Here is a 19,024-nt window from a genome sequence, read left to right as displayed (position 1 = left end):
GGAGCAGATACTGGGAAAAACTCGACGTATTCAGACTTCTCCAAAGCAAAATTTGTAGGTGGAAGAGAGAAGAGTTCCAGCTGGTTTGTAGTACACAGACAGGAATCTTTATGCACTACTGCAATAGACATTTTTTTTTTCTGTCAAGTAAAGAAGTCAGATTTCCTTCGCTTCTCCGCAGGTCGAGCTTTTTTAACGGCCTTGCGTTTTCTTCCTTTCCCTGTGAGTCTCTGAAGTAACTCGTCACGAGTTTTATGCACTGTGCGGTCTACTCCTTTCTTGACGGCTTCTCGAAATGATGCTCCTTGCTGGACTTCCTCGGCTATATGTCTTCCAGTATCAAGGAGCTTTCTCCCAACGTATGGCGCTACCTTCTTGGTCAGTATGGGCAAGAAACCCCTCAATACGTCACCAAATATGCCTCCTCCAATCTGATAAAGCTCGGGAGCAGTATAGTGTGGTAGATGCTCTCGCTTTCCTGCACCAAAATGTGCTATGCAACATGGTGGGTTTGTTATATACATTTACGTAGGTGGATCGTCAACCCGACACGTCCAGAGCCAGAAATGAATGGAATGAAATCACCTATCTCGTTTGCCAACTCGATTTGAATGGTTGTCAATTCCTTCGCAGATACATATTTATAGTACAGGTTTGTGAATAAATAAGACATCACATCATTCCTACCCTGGACCCTGAATGGTATCGATCGAAGAAGTGGTGCTGTCACGTCACCCACAAATTCGTTCTCGATGACATCGCAGTATATGAAAATATAGTTTTGAGCAGGGAATAGACAAACGTCTCGTTCGGCGACTGCATAACTTGAGAAAGTTGTCCTCTTTCCGAAGCCCAACATCAAAGCCAAATAAGGATGAAAGGTCACATAGCCATCGTTCATGCGTTCAAGGTGACAAATTCCGTTGTATGGGTTATATACGAGGAGACGAGCATCTTGCGACAAATGAAGTTTTGTTCGATAGGCATGGTTAATGGAATTAACGAGGTCCTTCCCCGATTCGTAGTAGCCTTCTGGAACTTCATACTTTACTGTTCGTGAACGATAGGTAACTATGTTAATCGTTTCTTCTGTATCCACCTGGTATTTGAGTAGCTTCACGGGTGACCCTCTGTCCAACTCTCCACAGCCGATTATCTTTTCAGCCATGCCAAGCTTAGCGGCAAGAGTTGCGCTAATTTCCAAACCATAGTTCAGAGGAAGTTGTATCTCATAATGACCGCTACCACGTATAATTCTTGTCTTATGCTGCAAATGTTTTGCTAAAAATTGTCTCAAAGACAAGAGAATGTTTTCATTAGCGTTGAACTTGACCTTTTCTGTTGCTTCAATCGTAGAACCAAGGAATGTCGTTTCCGATATACTATTGACTGTGTCAGTTACATTTTTAATCGCAAAAGGGATGTTGATTTCTGTTAAAGCGGCCTCCCACCTACCCTCCAACGTCTGTGGATGGGCTAGCTTTACTCGGAACTTGCTCATTGTGTTGTCGGGAAACACATCCAAAGATGCATTTGAGAGCAGGTTCACATAGAACTGGTCAACCATGTTTTTTTTTCTCTTTTTCTGATGAAATTTCTACGCGTACGCTTAATTTATATCGCCAGAAAATGCGTTGACGTTGTCACAGCGAAACTAGCGTGCTGCGGTTTGAAACCGAAATTACAGTCGGTCAATAGCTTGAAACCAGAGGGCATCTGGCAACACCTAGGAATTCGAAACTGAAACCAGAACTACACGTGGAGCAACCAAGCTTGGCGTCCATTCATTTAAAACCGAAACCGAAACTACAGACGGCCAAAGCTTGAAAACTAGAGGGCGCTTGGTGGGAACCGAAACTACCTGGCGCTCTGACGCGGCAACCAAACTAGGTGACGGACTGACGTCAACCCGATCGGAAAAATACTATTAAATGTCATCAGATGTTATTGCCTGTTATTAAATGTCATTTGTGTGTTATTACATGTCATTTGCGTGTTATTACATGTCATTGTGCGTTATTACATGTCATTGCGTGTTATTAAATGTCATTAAACGTGCATCCAGGTGCCCATCAAACACTATCGACACGTGAGTTCCCATTGTTTACCCGAGTTAACCGTTACCTTATCCTGGCGGCGCATGTTATTGAAACCTGGGAACCCATTGTTCACACTATCGATACATGATTTCCATTGTTTTCTGATATATCTTATCGTGCGTGTGCGTGTCGCATGTAACCTGAGCGGCCCATTGTTATAAGATCTTATATATACCACTACTCCCTCGTATAGTATCCATGAGATGACTTCAGAGCACATGACGTCTCATTCGCCTATCCGTAGTCCAAACCGGCGAAGTTTTTTCTTGGACCGAAAACCGTTAAATTATTTTTCGGTTTCCCTCCTGAGCGAAAAAAATGTATACGGTTTCGATTCCGTTCCGGTTCGCACCAAAATAGCGGTTTTTTTTTCGGTTTTCGGTTCCGGTTTTCGGTTCGCTCCGACACCCTGGTTGTGCGATGACCAATTCACACTGGATTGCCTCTTGTGCCGGAGTTGGGTTGAAAAGAACAAAGCAACGTGTGTTGGTTGGTTGCAACGTGGCCATCGTCGGAAATTTCACCTCCACCTATAGGATATCTGGACTGATTTGCTTAAACTGCTCTTTATTGTTCGGACGCGTAATGCTTCGGTGAAGCCTGTGGCAAGACATGTGCATGTAGCGCTAACTTTTTATGCAATTCAGAAAGTAAAATAAATTTGAGTCATCCGCTTTTCGTTCCTCAACTTTCATCAACACATTACGACGTTAGTAGCAATCACACAAAGAAAACGTGTCAAGTTGTGAAACGAGAGAAGACAAAGGTTCTCAGTCTAGAACCAAAGTTTTATTCCCGTCATGCGAGGCGTATCCTCGGGAGCGGCGAAGGGAGTGCAGCTGGCGCCGCGCCGTGGCGAGCTGCCGCGCGGAGACACAGCAGGCAAGTTGACGGGACCACGACAGGGTCGCGACGCGTCATCGTGACGTGTCAAGATCCCGTCAGGAGCATGCGCCGTAGGATCCCGCGTATGCGTTCATCGGTAGTGCAAATCTCCATGACGTCAGCTTCCGCGCGATGGTCGCAGTCTATGGCAGTCGGATCTTGTGGTTTGCGCCAACATGTCGAGACGATATCGGACGGTTGGTTGCCCTAAAAACATGTCATGAAAAGCGGACTGGCGCTTCCTGGGAACGAGACAAGTCCTCGCTGGTCGAAAAGCTCCAGAGGATCCATTGAGCAATTGAGTGGAATCTGAATGGAATTTAATCTACCAAAATCAGTAATAATTATCAGTGAAGAGCGGGTAGAGGTACCACTACCACCGGGTACCACCACCAGGTACCATTAAGGACCATTAAGGACCATAAATTGAAGAAGGGGACATTTCTGGCAACACAGCTGTGATCTTTTCTGTTTTTTGTTTCCCTCATATTCTGTAATTCGGACACCTCTATAAGTAGGACACGCTTCGGCTGCACCGCGGGTGTCTAACATAGGAAGGTTTCACCGTGTTTATGTCCCGTGTCATGTGACCAAAACAAAATGTGCAGTTGCTCATGCTGCACAGCACAGGCGAAATGAGCTGCACGTGAGGATAACAACATGAAACCCGAGGCGCGGAGGAAAAGGCATAATTTTACGATCTCTGTGTCAGTTGTTTCATGTTGTAATTGCGTACCAGCTCGCCTGTACCTGAGAATAGGTTTGATGCATTCTACACAGGGTGTCGAACCGAAACGTTTTTCGTTCCGGTTTTCGTTCCGGTTACATCATAAACGATCCGGTACCGGTTTTGCTCCGGAGCAAAAAAAATAACGGTTCATACCGGTTTTTAACCGGTTCCGCTTCTGCTGGGAATATTTATCCCCACAAAAAAATCAATGTTACAAAATGTAAACCCGTTTATTCCGCATACATGGTATTTAATATTAATAGACAGCTGTGAAATTGGTAGCTCCTGGTTTCTGTAGGTTACTGTCTGTTCAAATAGGCTTTCTCCTTTCTTGAAGCACATGCTACACACGGACTTGTTTCTCGTGATGTCATACGTAAAGTACTTTCTTGCTGGGTTGGAGCGATCGCGTCCCATCTGAACGTCTGTTGCTACTGTCTAGCCAGCAAGCACCACCGCACGAGTACAACGCAAATCGAGGAACACCTTCACTGACAATAGCGCTCGACGGCTCCGTTTTATTTTCTTCGTGTCCTGTCCACAAAAGAGTTCCCACTTCGCACGGGCTTGCCCTCGCGTATACGTAAATGTATTCAACTTAGCTGCTCTCAAACAAGAGACGCGTTGCGCGACATTACCGATAAAGAAGCCGTTATGCAGCCCCCTTGGGTCTCTGTTTAGTTGAGGAGAGTTTGCGGGGATCAAATTCGAACAGTACGGCACATTGCTAGACTGTCACATGTACCTCTAAGCCTGTGTGCGTGCGCGAACGATAAACCATTACAAAGGGAGCCTAAGGGTCATAGTATACCGACATACATTCCACCGTAACCGTAACCCTCGTATGGTACCCATGACATGACTTCAGAGCACACGACGTCTGTTTCATTCGCCTATCCGTACTACAAACCGGCGAAGTTTTTTGACCGAAAACCGTTAAATATATTTTTCGGTTTCCTTCCTGAGCGAAAGAAACGTATACGGTTTCGATTCCGTTCCGGTTCGCACCAAAATAGCGTTTTTTTTTCGGTTTTCGGTTCCGGTTTTCGGTTCGCTCCGACACCCTGATTCTACACGCACCTTAGACATGCAGTGTGTGTGGTGTGTTGTGATAGTAATGCCACTGCCAATTGAAAAATAATGCTCCAGCTGGATTGTTTCGGTACAACAACAACAACAACAAATAAATCATGACTATGGCCAGGGGTGATTCACCGCAATCTTGAACTAAGCATACCAAGGGGTAGGGCATCTGCGTGACAGGTTTGCCTGGAAGTAAGAATGTGAATGTTAGCTGAAGTCATTGAATAATTAATGTTACCAATATACTGCTGCAGATCATACCAACAATAGCACACAAGATACTCCGATATGCTCTGCAGGAATGTCTCTGTACTCACAATATTAGTACAGCAGATACAGAAAGGCATAAAACAAGTTTTTGTATACATGATACCACTTGAATGCAACACAAGCTTCTGCTGCATCGCCAGAACACAACAGGGGACAGATTTACCTTACTTCACCTGAGGAAAAGAATGTACTAGTAAAAGTTTCCCTTTCCGGTGGTCCGGGATGTTGAGATGAAAATCCCGATGATGGTTCCTTGATATCCCTGGAGTCGGACCAGTTGAAGTGGAAGCAGGACGTCGACGCAACTGAAGTTGGCAGCTTGGTTTATTATAGAATATTTACAGCGTAGGTACGTAGACAGGAACCCGACGGTGTTAGGGCTGACGACGAGGTCCCGGACCTGCCAGCCGCAAGTCCCCAGGCCGAGTTGTTTCGCCAAGGCTAACTTAGCATTTTATAGCCAGAGTCTGAGGCCCCGCCTATTATTTGCGAATCCGGAGACAGCCGGTAATGTTCGTTCCGGCGTCTGCTACCATAGATGACAAAAGCCTTTGTAAGGGAAAACATCCCTTAAAGGAGTACAGAGGGCCATCCAAAAAAATTTCAGATTAAGACATCTGATGAAAGTGTGTGTGTCATTATACAGAATAGCGCGAAAGGTTTTGATGTGTGCAATTTGTTTCCCAGAAAAAAACTCACATAAACATAGCTCCGCGCCTTCACCCTTAACTCGCCACTCCAGCTATAACGAGGATGAGGAGGTATGATGGCACGTCACCGATGACGGCATAAGGAGACTCGTTCTGGTTTGCCGATCAGTGGGGGTCAGCGCATTGTCCCTTTGCCGCCGTAAACCTGTTTTGCCAGTTTTCCCGGAGAATAGGCCAGTTCAGAAAATCCCATGATGCCAAGCGACGCGGTGCAGTATGGGGAGTTGATACCATGGGAGAGAGGGAAATCAGTTTCGGTATGGCGGGCTAGTTTCGGTTTTTCTCCTCCACCTCGGCTGTTTCCGGTCGGCGGTCGGTACGGCTTTACCGGTCGGGACGCACGGACACTGCTACTGCAAGCAAGATATCGCGTTCCAACGACTACGACCGTATTACGCACATGGAGTAAGTATTAAGAACAATCTACTCTCTCATTGAAGTGAGGATTAGTAAGAAAACTGTGGTTGCAAACAATAATAACTTGTTGTCAATAAGTATTCACAGGTAACACTAGTTTCGGTTGTGCGCGGCGTGCACCGTCTAGCTTTAAGTTACGTTAGTGTGCTTTCCACATAGAAAAAAAATGTTTATTTAGTCAGCTTGGACTCAGATGGGAAGATTTTGTCGGTATGGAAACAGCTGGCAAGGCAATCAAAGCATTGACGAGGCCGTTGAAACGAACGACGTAGTACATGCGCAGTCACGGTTATCTGAAAGTGCCTTCGCAGCCCATATTACCTATTGTTGAGCTTTAAAGTGTTAAGACAGTATTGCATTCGAAGGCAGACCACTCGCTGCACGTGTTTATTACTCCAAAGCATTACACATGCCGTGACGTTGCCCACATACATGAGGCCGACAACGGCAAGCCCTTTCACCATCACCACCACCACCATTACACATGCAACGCCTGGAGATTGAGATGGGATAAACCGCGGTGTGCCGATTTCAAACAAGCGTACGCGAACACTTTGTTGATATAAACATACCCTAGTAGCACAATTTGTTCGCGGAACGTTATGGTAATGTTTTATTCAAACGTTGCAGAAACATGGCCAATGTCCTCTGTCAATCTGTTCTGCAACGTTGCTGGAACTAGTTTCCGTCACGTTTCCACAATATTGTGACGCCGTCACAGCAATATCCTTCAACGCGGACACAATATTGCTAATGAAGGATGAAATACTACCAATCTTTATTACCTACCTAATATTACCTACCTACTTTCATCTTTTATCGTTAATTTCTTAGGCAAATTGAGGCTTTGTATATAATTGTCCCTTCTGTGTTGTTCCAGCCTTAGAACATCAGTTCTTTCATGTTCAACAATATTTAGGCAACAGTTATGTAACATTCCTACAACACTGTAAAGCGTTCACATCCATATTTGTTAAATACACCACAGCTAGCACCCAATGGTATGGCAACATTTCATCAATGTTATACTGCAGCGTTGTCCAAGCGTTGTTAATGCCCACGACCTTACGTCATTTGCAACATTAATTTGTAACATTCGAGCAACGTGCCCACAACACAGCAACAACATTGTGGCACTGTATGTACACATTTTTCAAATCGTGTCTACATAAGTGTCGTGCCTCTCCCGCCTGACTGGGGGCCGGGGAGACCTGTATTGTGATCAAGCTGGAGAGATACCTATGGAGGTAGACAACAGTTTGGACGTCCCACTGGATAGAGCATATACTGAAACACAAACTGTTGGGGTACATCCATTAGGTGTAGTGGGGCGTAAAACATTTGTTACGGTGATGATGCATACCATGTATCTATAATGAGTCAAGTATACCCAACAACATTCCTGACATCCCTTCCTGTCAAGTACCATGTTTTTAAATCAGGCTTGTGCTACATGGGATATTAACTAAGAGGAATGCACGAGACCCCCTCGCAAAGCCTGGACACATTACGAATATGTTGCCTGAAATGTTGTATTTCTCTTCAGAGAAATATCACTGTAATGCTGTCTAAATGTCGCAAAATTACAACGCAAATGTTGCCTCCACATTGTATTTGTGATGGAGAAGTATGGGCATAACGTTGTCTCTGCATTGCAGAAACATAACACAAATGTTGCCTCAATATTGAATTTGTGTCTAAAAAAATATGGCTGTCATCCTGTCTCACTGTTGCAGCAATGTAACACAAATGGTGATCTAATATTGTATTTCTTGCTGGAAAACTGTGGCTGTAAGGCAGTCTCAATATTGCAGAGGCATAACACAAATGTTCCCTCATATTTTATTTGCGTTGACTGAATATGGCTGTGACGCTGTCTGAATGTTGCAGCAACATAACACAAACGTTCCCTCGACACAACATGTCAACTAGTATGCGTTTACTGATACGCTGCTTCGTTAATAATTGTTATGTAGCCTCCGGTCGTACCTTGTCTGGCTGTGTGTTACCCAAGCATGCTGATTAGTCCATACGAATAGTGCAGGTTTCGAAATTTAGCTGCTCAGGTTCATTGCCAATTTTAAGGCTACATGTACTTGGCATATCTGAAGCGGTTTGACCACATTTCAGATTTATGTTGTATGTTACAGGCAGAGTCATCATGTGAAAGATCTCCCAAAGGGTCCCTGGACCAAACAGCTTAAAAGCTTCCCAAAGGAGTTTTGTGAAAAGTCCATCTTGGACTATCAGAACTCCGTGGGTGCGACAAAACACTACGTACAAGGCTATGCAATGTTCAAGGCAGACAAAGTTCGAAATGTGCTACTGCATCACGCCACAGACACTACAGTGAAGGCTACAGTGGAAGCGTCGTTTACACTGCGAAAGGAATATGTTGCTTCACTTCGTATTAATAGAAATGGCAAAATTGGAGGCGGCTATTGTCAGTGCCCATCTGGCAGTGGTGGCGTCTGCAAACACGTGGGAGCTTTGGCATGGTTTCTTTTGGACGTGATTCGTGCCAACTGCTCTTATGTTCCTGACAAAGTTTCGTGCACTGAGCAACCGCAGAAATGGGGTCGCAGCCATGCTAAAGGGAACCTTCAGTGCAACGAGTTTCCACAGCTTGTGTTTAAGAAACATGTTCCGGGCAAACCAGCAGCACCAGCCAAACGGTCGAAGTTGAAAGCTGAGGTATCACCTACAGAAGATGCTCTGAAGATGCTCGCAAATAATATAGCTGCAAGCAGTATGGAATCCCAGATGCACGCCCGAATATTGCAAGAGGCCAACTATCAGCCTGTGAGAAAAGTACAATGCAACACCACCATTTCACAACCCACGGAAGAAAATCCCATCAGCCTGCCCATACAAGAGCTGTGGAAAGAGTGTGCTGAGTCACATACGCCAGTACACAGCATCAACCTAAAGGAAGCACAGGAGCTCGAGAGACTCACACGTGGCCAAGGCTCTGTGAAACTGTGGATGAAAGAAAGGTCTACTAGGTTGACAGCTTCCAACTTTGGTGACGTCATCAGAAGGAAAGCAATAGTAGACCAGAAGTTCATCGACAGGATATTTTGCAAGCAGTCCCACAGCACAAGATATATGAGGATTGGACAAGAGAACGAAAAACCAGCCATACTGAGATACAAGAAAGAAAGAAATGTCCAAATTTTTCCTGTGGGACTTTGTGTGAATCCTGGAGTGCCAGACCTAGGTGCCTCCCCTGATGGTCTCGTTTATGACAGAGAAATTAATGGCTATGGGCTCCTCGAGGTTAAAACGCTGGCAAAAGCTAAAGATAACAACATGCAAACTGCAGATGCCCTTGCTTCCAATATGGCGCCCTTTCTAAAGGACGGAAAATTGAAGCAAACACATAAATATTATTTCCAGATACAAGGTCAGCTGGCTTTGACCGGACTTCTGTGGTGCGACCTTGTGGTAGACAGTGGTAGCGGCAGCCCCTTTGTGCAAAGAATTGAATTTAATGATCACCAATGGAAAGCAACAATGCTTCCAGCACTGCTAAAATTCTACAGCTCCACAGTGAACAGCAACAAATCATTGTGTGCTTAGGTCAAATGTATGTGAGACTATCATCATTCGTTTCATTTGAAAGTGTATTTCCATGAAGAGTTGCATAACAAAGAGTAACAAAGGTTTTGGGACGTTTCGACGTCTATACGGACGTCATCTTCAGCAAAAGAAAACGCTGCCTGCGAGTCCTAGGTAAGTGTGACAGTGGCCCCTTGTGGTTGTTGCAGGAATTCTTTTCATGATGTATGTGCCATGACTGAAGAAATATTCTCGCTCCCATCTGTGTTCACGTGCCAGTGTAATGGCATTGTCGTAGTTGAAAGTGATTTTCAACTTTGACAATGCCACTACACTGGCACGTGAACCCGAAGGGGGTGAGAAAATTCCTTGGGTCATGGCACATACATCATGAAAAGAATTCCTGCAACAACCACAAGGGGCCACTGTCACACTTACCTAGGACTCGCAGGCAGCGTTTTCTTTTGCTGAAGATGACGTCTGTATAGACATCGAAACGACATTATGGTTTCCATAATAAACAGGAGTTTGTGTGAACTGTATTTATTCTTGCTACTTAGGTCCTGTTTCACCAATGTTGGTTAACTTTGAACAGAGATAAATTCTTTTTTGCAAGCGTTAGTTGATGTGACAAATGATTCAGTAACAACTCATTTAGTGAAGCGCAGTTATGATTTAATTTCAAGTTTAGTGACTGTTGACCTCTGTTCAAGTCTCTGTTAATTGCCATTGGTGAAACTGTACCTTTGTCATCTTGACACGGAAAGCAGGTCAGCTAGACATCCGGTTTGCACATGGCCGGTTCCACAAACACTGACTGACCCACGATGAAGTGTCCCTTAACTTGAAGGTAGCCATCAATTTTCTTTTTTGAATAATCTTAGTTATGTACGATGGGTTCCATTAATGCTAGCTACCATTACAGAAAAAGAGTTGAGACCTAATTTCAAGTTCAAGGACGCTTCGTCAACCTTAACCAGCTTTGGTGAAGGTGGCACATAATAGTGTTGTGCAGAATACTAACAGTACTTGGAGCACTAATGCTCTGAAAAATATGCAGTAATTCACAAGCCTTTTTATCTGCGACTGGAAATAACACACACACACACACACACACAAAACGACTAATCACAGTACTCACGTCCTTGCTGGCACGCGCGTTAAACCAATATTGTACAAGAACTCTATTAGCTTGACAAGGCACTCTCATTCCTGACCTTCACACCCTCTATTAAGAAGCGGATTGTCAATAAAATTACACAACAATGCACAAGTTTTCCACACTGGGTTTAGCAGCTTTGCCATTGAGTTGTGAAAAACGTACTTCAAAATCCGGAATGTTTTCACCTGTCGAATAACACGTTCGACATGAATACGTGCCTTCGCAATGCTTCTTGTTCTAAGTTCATCTGCAACTGAGAGCTGAGGAGCACCATTTAAAAATGGTGGAATGTTGAGGTCGACCTTCAGTGTGGCCAGGTCCTCCGCAATGATGAAGCCTCTGTCAGCCATCACTGAATCTCCCTCCTCGAGTAAATCATAAAGACCACTTTGCTTGACTAGTGCCCTGTCTGAAATTCTGCCAGGTGCAAGATTGCTAACAAAAGTGACAAAACCATTGGGAGCTATTCCAATGAGCCCCTTTGCTGTATTGTGACTCTTGTAAACAGAGTAGGTGTCACTTTGAACACGAAAGTCACTTGGAGTTTCGATGTAGAGTTCAGTGCAGTCCAGTATCACTCTTGTTGATGGATAGGATTCCTTGAACACAGGCGGCATGAAGTCATTGACCGTTTCTCGAGATGGCCATATTGGCGTTCTGCTGAGGTACTCGCTTAAAAACTCGGTCCAAAAGGAGAGCATTTCACTAATGTATGCACGACTTGTGCAGTACCTGTAAGCCAAGTCTCTCTCAAGCAGACCGACTCTTAATCGGATTAACACAAGAATCAACTGCTCTTCCAAATTAAACCTTTGTGGTCTCCCACTCTTCGTTGATCCTTGACTGCACGTCTTCCTATAGTTCTCATAGCCCAAATGAACAAATTCATAAAATCTCTTGAAACGCTCAACTGTTTTAAACCCAGTGTAGAACTGCAATTTCTCAGTATCTCTGGCAATGCTTAGTGGTGTTGGGTTCAACCTCTCCTGATTAGCTTCTTTCTCAACCAGTTTTCTCTCAAGATCAAGAACTTGTGATGAGAGTGCTTGTTGCTCCTTCAAAAACTGCTCCTCTGCAGCAGAAAGCTTCTGACGCAAATCTTGCAGTTCCTTCCTGTTAGCTGCATTTGTTCCGTGGAGTTCTGCAATGCTTTTCTGGAGGTCTGCTTTCTCTTGAAGAAGACACAAGTTAATACTTCGAAGTTCCTCATTCTCTCTTGAGAGCTGTTCGAGTTTACTGCATTGTTCAGATCCTAAAAAGAAGAAAAAAAAACACTCGAGTTAGTTCTTGCTCCTCAGTGGCACAAGATGGTGTTCAACATGCTGCTCAGTGCACTGAAACATTGTCATGCAATGAGAGAAGAACAAGGATGTACGACGCACATGGAGAGTGTTACGCTGACATGGATAGTTTGCAAGTGAGTTGCGGCAATGTCCAACGTTAATGTGGCCAACAATCAAATTTCAACATGAGACCCCTGCTCTAGACCTCTTTTTGTATGAGCCATGAATTCTGTTAGCCCGAAATATAGCCTGTCGAGTTAGACGTCCGGTTTGTCAGGGTTCTTCCAGAGCTCAAGGATTAGTCTACCAGGGGCTTGTTAGTACTTGACAAAGGCTCGGTTTCACCAACGCTGGTTAACTTTGAACCGAGATCAAGCGTTGCTAAAACTTGAAGTTAACGCTCAATTCTTTTTTGCAAACGTTAGTTGGTGACGTGATGAATGTTTCAGTAACAATAACTCCCTTTTGTGAAGCACAGTCAAGCGTTAAATTCAAGTTAAGGGACCGTTGATCTCGGTTCAAGTTTTAATCGGCGTTGGTGAAACCGGGCCAAAGTGATGTATGATGGTGCACCCCCTCTCAGTACCTTTCTGTCGTTTGCAATGTACCAGCCCCCCTGCATTTCTGCCTACACATGCCTATTCGATAGTTATTTTCCTCAAGTTTAGGTGTCTAAAAGTAAATTTTATTACTAGAATGTTGCCATGAGTTATCATTACAAACAACAATTTTAACCTGAGATTATGAATGGGGAGATTCATCACCAGAATGAAAAAAACTACCTTCTGTCTCATCAACAAAGTCAGACTGACTTAGGAAGTGTTCAGACTCAGAGGACAATACATCTTCTTCAAGACTCATGCTGGACACTTCCTCGAAGGAGGTTTCCACAGTAACCTCCACAGACACATCCAGAGGGGAAGACTGGGCAACTTGAGATGGACCTGCATACATATGCATATGAAGCACCCAGTATGTCAGCACTTGTGTATGTTGTAGGAAATCATGTTATACATCAAATCGACATTTCTTGTACGCACATGTCTGAATGAATGTGCCAGGCTTCAGGAGCCGTGGCACCTTGTCCATGTATTGTTTCTTCCCGCAGACATTGAAGTGTGCACCACATATCTTATGGCTGGGCTTAGGCTGCCACAGTTCTGGCAAAGCTGTGTTTTGAATGATGGCTTGAACCCATTGCTCACGGAGGCTAGGATCTTTCGGGAAAGAGTGGTAGGACACATCCCTGTTGCGCAGCTGAACGTGCTTGCAGCTTGGGATACAACAATGGCATCCATGAGAAGTCGTTGACGGCATTGCTAAGGAAGAAAAAAACAGTTTTAGTACTTCAACGTGCGGTTGTAAACATTGAAAGTGCTCATGATGAGACACAGATTTTTGAGAGAAGAGCCAGAACTTTGAAAGTGTTGCATCAGCCAGATGCTGAGGAAATATCTCCTTTCAAATGAAGCAAAAAAAAGGAGCACACGACACAGGCAGACACACACAAGCAAAGTCAAACGGAGCTTAATAATGGCTCGCAGGAAGTGCAAACATTTGCAGTTGATACACAACAGCTTTGTTGCACTTGTGCTTCCGGTAAAGCAGGCGGTACTGTAATACATTATTGCATTGCACATTATTGCATTGTGCAGTATCACACAAAGTTGATACTTGCTTCTTGGTTAGTTCCAACGAGCAATGCCTGACGGTGACATCATTCGCAACACAGAAGTACATAAAATAGTTGCCTTGAGTTCTCGAACTCTACATCAACGAATGTCTACATCCCGCTGTGACGGGTCACAACAGTATGTACAATTAATAAATCTCCCTTCAGATGTTCAACTATAATCCCTTTTTAGTTGATTTCACTCGAAACAGATGAGGTCTTCTCAAGACAAGCGAGCATAGCGAACCGCGCGTTTGTTTTTTCCAACGAACACCACCGTCATTATTGAACCACATTTGCACTTTCCCATCCCATGTTCACAGATTATAAACAACCGTAGCTAATGCAGCGTGGTTTCGTAGCAAATGCCACCGGTGTTACGTCGCTACGAGATCGAGAACGGCGTAATATGTACATTAGCGTCCGCTACCTTGGCACTTAACTAAGCAATAACTTCGGTTTTTTCCGTTTTAAAACAGAGATAGAGCGAAATGTGCTTACCTGTGCTTGTGTGAATGAGTACAGCAGACGTAAAGGCGAATTCACACACGTAGCCGGAGGAGCTCACCAAGGTAAACTAACATGGCGACCAGATTTCGAAACACTTCGCTTCCCGCGGTGAGCAAGTTCCCACAGTGCCTCACGACGAGAGGGAATCATGGGATTTTCTGAACTGGTCTATTGGGGATAGAAGGAGCGGCCGAAGCATTACCGAGCAAGGAGAAAGGCTGTATCAGAACCCCGAACAGCCGAGTAGCAGACGACAGCGGAGTAGCAGACAACATTTCTCTAGGCCAATCAGCGAGCGTTCTCCTTATAGCGTCAGCGCGAGGTTCCAGGCAGATCACAGGCTGGTACTGCTCTTCACCACCGTTGCGCATGGTCGCTTTTTGCGGCGTATTTTAAATTCAATTTCCGCGATAATTATGACTCTGTGGTGTAAATTACTTTGCATGGTGCATCTGACTGGCCTACTTAACAGTTTTATAGGAAGAAAACTGGGTGTTAAAAATGACTTCTGTGGTACTTTAAGTGCACGGCCCAAGGACAGGCCCAACGTCAACAGTCGCGTGCGTTATCCCCTTTAGTTAGTGGCGCTGTTAATCCCCGCTATACGGAATGAGGATCCCTTTCAGTACGTCAGAAAGCTTCCAGCTGACCCTGAAGGTATAGGGGATGTTATACAGCGTTTCAGTAACACAGGTGCAAGAAGTTAAAAGCAATTTAGCTTAGCATCGCTTAGATAATGCGCGTGTCTGGCTACTTATGCCCCAGGTGGCTAGTGACCATGGTACAAAACCATCATTTCAACCACTTAGGCAAGGCTCGGGAGAAACTGACCTTACAGTACTGTTGCACACATGATGCTCTTTGAATGTAATCCCGAAACGTCTCGAAAAATATAATTTATGATCGAAACACATCGACTGGAAGATTTCCATTTACCTTACTCAAAACTGCGAAAAGGTATGTGCTGTTGCACACATGAAACTGCTTGAACTGCCCTTGATGGCTCTGGAAGAACACCTTATTTGTGACCAAAATACAACAGCTGATCCAATATTTTAATTTATACATTACTCAAAGTACACAAGATGTGCTGCCGCGCATATGATACGATGATACTGCTGAAATGTACTCTGAAAGCGTTGTAGTAAAATTTCCTTTGCTTCCTTCGTAGCTCTCATATATTCGCTTTTGCATTCGCTTCGCATTCTTATCTGCTGCCTAGTCCTGCTCCTGCAATCTCCTGCTGCAGATAAGGTTGGCACAGCATCCAGGACGAGACATCTTCGGCTTCGTGTGAAACCAGTTGCGCATTGCTTCCGTAACATTCGTATGAGACAAATGAACAGATCAAATCGTTGCTTTCGGATGTGGCACCCAGTCGGAGTTGTAATCGATTGTTGCAATCAATAGCTTTTTCTTTCGCCTTCCGGAAAGTTGTGGTTTGAAATATTGGAACTGCATGCTGAAGTGTTCTTGCAGACGGGAGCAAAACGCTCACGCATTCTCGGCACGCAGCACAGAACACGAAACACACCAGGAAGTCTGTACCGGCCTAGCAAATGCTTTGCAGTCGAAGGAAGCAAAACTCACGTTCCTCGTGGGTTCAGTGAAATCCAGAAATACACTGGCTCCCTAAGAGCGAACTGTTTATCACTTCCCCAACGTCAATATACGCAACAGACTGCTCGGCAGAAGAAACCAAGCCAAATGTCATGCAAAGCCGGAGCACGGGCAGACCACGAATGTGTCGTCGACACAGGGTTTGGGGGCCACAAGACGGAATGTCAGTGAACCTAAAAATTCTGTTTTTCGAAAAACCGCGAGGAGTTTGGGATAACTATTTTGCGCACATAATCAGTGTTTCCTTATGAACACATCGTGTGAGTACCATTCCATTCTGTAACACTCGAAAATCGGCCTAGCTGAGCTTTAAACGGTAAGCTATCAGTGAAAATCGAAGGAGTTCAGAGACAATTCGTTCGGAAAATGTATGATAAATTTTTTGATAGAAGCTGTTTCTATGAACATAATTGGGTACTGTCCAAACTTGGAATGACCACCCTTGTAGACGGGTGTAGGAAAAAACGGTCCCGGAAATAACGGTCCCGGAAAAAACGGTCCCGGAAGAAAGGGTCCCGGAAAGAAGGGTCCCACTGGCAAAAGGCGGAAAAAAAGATCCCGCAGGCATGGAATGGTTTTGCCATCGCTTGTGCACAAGAGCACATCTTTGGTGTGACAGATGATGCTCCTCAGACAGAGATAGGTATTATGCTTTGTGAATACGGTGTTTTATTTGCTCTTTATTGCTTTTTTTATTTTTTTTGCTTTGAATTGCCTAGTTGTAAGACGTGACTACCCCGCTTGACTAAAATTCCTACCCCAAAGTCGGCAATAACTCGATCGGTAGCTGGCTTCGGGTAGTAGCTTCGGTTGGCGCTTACACTTGACGTCATTCTCTTTTCCGGCTTTGGCCGGAGTTCTCAGACCTAGGTCAGTGAACTTTTTGTCTGTGTAACCTACTGTAGCCTAAGCATGGTACTGGTGAAAAGCTTTCTGTCCTTCGGTTAGCGCTTACACTTGACGTTATTCTCTTTTCCGGCTTTGGTCGGAGTTTTTTTTGTCTGTGTAATCTACTCTATCCTAGGCGTGGTCAGGAGGAGGCCTCGAATAAAAGTATGCTGGTTATACCAGTGGGGTGAGGGGTATAAGTTTACTGAAAAAAAATACTAATAATGATAACTACAAGGAAAGGTCAGCCAGGTGCGAAGCCGGTTTGCTACTCCTTAAACACAGAAAAGAACACGGGAGTGACAATAAAAAACTTGTTTCAGCACTAGTTCATAGACTGTTCATCCACGGTATGCACGAATGTACTAAGAGCATTCAGAAGAATGTGCGGGAGAAAGAAAATAACGGCTGGGTCCGGTACCATTTTTTCCTGTCTTACTATTGCAGTGTGACATGTAATTGCCCGCTGTTTTTGTTCTTGAATAAATCCAAGCGTATTTGTGCAGTAATGTCATCTGTCCCGCACCGATCGAGTTACTGTCAACTTTGGGGTAGCAATTTTAATCTAGCGGGGTAGTCATGTGCTACTACTACGCAATTCACTACGCAATTTATAATTTGTAATGTATTGAATGTCTAAATAAAGCACTTATCTATCTAAAAATTCAAAGCAAAAAAAGAAAGAGGAAAATAAAACACCGTGTTCACAAAATATAATACATATATCACTGCCACACCAAAGATGTGTGTTTAAGCGATGGCAAAGCTATATCGCCTGCCTGCGGGACCATTTTTTCCGCCTCGTGCCAGCGGGACCCTTCTTTCCGGGACCCTTTTTTCCGGGACCATTTTTTCCGGGACCGTTTTTTCCGGATCCCCTTGTAGACGTAGGGCTGAGTTTGCCTTATACTTTTTGTTTAAAGTTGTTAACGGTTACGTTGAGTGCCTGGATCTTCTCTCTACTGTACGATTTCATGTACCTCTTAGGAGATGTAGAGCTACAAGTTTGTTTTATGTGAACTATCTGTATTTGATGTCGCCTGTAGTCAGATCGAAGCTTATATGTTTAACAGAATTGATGACCAGGATATTGATGTATTTTCCACGGCGCGAAACTTTAGGCATGCTGTACAATGTTCAGTGCTAGAAAGAATAGGCTAGTCATTTTTTCTCTCTATTCTAATTTACCGCTGTGTTCTTTTTACCATGTAGGGTACTCCACTCACTTCGGCCTTGGCTCTTAGTGGGTAGTCGTTAAATAAACAAATGTATACCCCCCCCCCCCTCATACGCGGCCAGAGACGCTGTGACCTTCTAGGTGCAACTGGAAGGCGACAATCGGTTGGAGATGGCTATTGCGAGCATTACTTGTCATTGCGCAACAGCGGTGACGTAACGGGCGAGAGAAGTGCGGATAGGACCACCCGGAAAAATTTCTGGCATATCAGTTTCTCGGCGGGGAGAACAGTTTCCAGCGAAAAACAAAGTAGGTTCGGGAAATTTCATAGTCCTTTTTAAGGTCACGTGTGCCTTGACGTTTGCTGTGACGTGCGTCCTGGATGCGTGGCCAAGGGGATGAAACTCGCGAGTTAACTTGCGGACTAAAGTGAGGCGCTGCGAGCTTTTCGCGTCATCAAACGTCAGAATTTTTACGTCGAAGCGCGAGTTCTCAACCGTCACGAGCCCATTGGCTCCTGAGGCCGCTTCCCCGGTATGCGAGCGCTCATTGGTTGGTTTGAAATTATGAACTTTCCTTGGCGCGCTCAAGCCGGCGACCCGGCGACGCGACACCGTGTCGGCGGTGCCGGAGCAACCGAGCAGCTCTCCGTAAAGTTTCGAAATGTGTTGGATGCAGCAGGGACGCAAGCAAAGCATCTATGCCTGTACCGCTTTGGGTGGTTTTTAGTGTCCTTCCCTAACATGTTGTCGATACAGACTCTGAAAAGCTCGGTGCCTCATGGATACTTCTGCAAGTCAATTCAGTGATAGATAAGTGGAAGGCAGGTGTGCTTCGCTTGCTTTGATGCGACAACGATTCAAGGACACCAATACTGCGTTTTTCCGCTACCCACTCGATGACAGGTAAGTCAGTTCCTATTCCATTCTGCCGCTTAGCATAGCATAGCGCCACACC

At 44.7% G+C, this 19,024-nt stretch overlaps 2 protein-coding genes across 5 annotated transcripts in view; one reads left to right on the top strand and one right to left on the bottom strand.

The window, feature by feature from the left end:
• The window catches only part of LOC135387892 (uncharacterized), a 66,838-nt gene that overhangs the window by 10,926 nt on the left and 36,888 nt on the right, over window positions 1–19,024 (top strand). The gene's annotated exons all lie outside the window — the stretch shown is intronic.
• Window positions 10,815–14,535, bottom strand: LOC135387891 (uncharacterized). 2 transcript variants are annotated; one of them, XM_064617087.1, is made up of 4 exons: window positions 14,374–14,535; window positions 13,241–13,519; window positions 12,983–13,144; window positions 10,815–12,169 (listed from the first exon to the last, which is right to left on the bottom strand). In XM_064617087.1, exons 2-4 carry the CDS (start codon window positions 13,515–13,517, stop codon window positions 10,962–10,964), a joined length of 1,647 nt encoding a protein of 548 aa, XP_064473157.1. In that variant the 5' UTR covers window positions 13,518–13,519; window positions 14,374–14,535; the 3' UTR covers window positions 10,815–10,961. The 2 variants fall into 2 exon arrangements, with proteins under 2 accessions (XP_064473157.1, XP_064473158.1); XM_064617088.1 differs by lacking the exon at window positions 14,374–14,535 and having other exon boundaries at window positions 13,241–14,363.

The sequence above is a fragment of the Ornithodoros turicata genome, chromosome 3 (assembly GCF_037126465.1).
Source record: "Ornithodoros turicata isolate Travis chromosome 3, ASM3712646v1, whole genome shotgun sequence".
Classification (NCBI taxonomy): domain Eukaryota; kingdom Metazoa; phylum Arthropoda; class Arachnida; order Ixodida; family Argasidae; genus Ornithodoros; species Ornithodoros turicata.
Note: the sequence above shows the minus strand (reverse complement) of the source record. Positions and strands in the feature narration are given on the sequence as shown.

Bases quoted from the DNA above. Each gene is read 5' to 3' on its own strand.
- LOC135387891 (XM_064617087.1), bottom strand. From the start codon at position 13,517: ATGCCGTCAACGACTTCTCATGGATGCCATTGTTGTATCCCAAGCTGC. The intron at 13,145-13,240 runs GTGCGTACAAGA...ATATGTATGCAG, and splicing joins TGGCACATTCATTCAGACAT to GTCCATCTCAAGTTGCCCAG. The intron at 12,170-12,982 runs GTAGTTTTTTTC...TCTTCTTTTTAG, and splicing joins CTTTGTTGATGAGACAGAAG to GATCTGAACAATGCAGTAAA.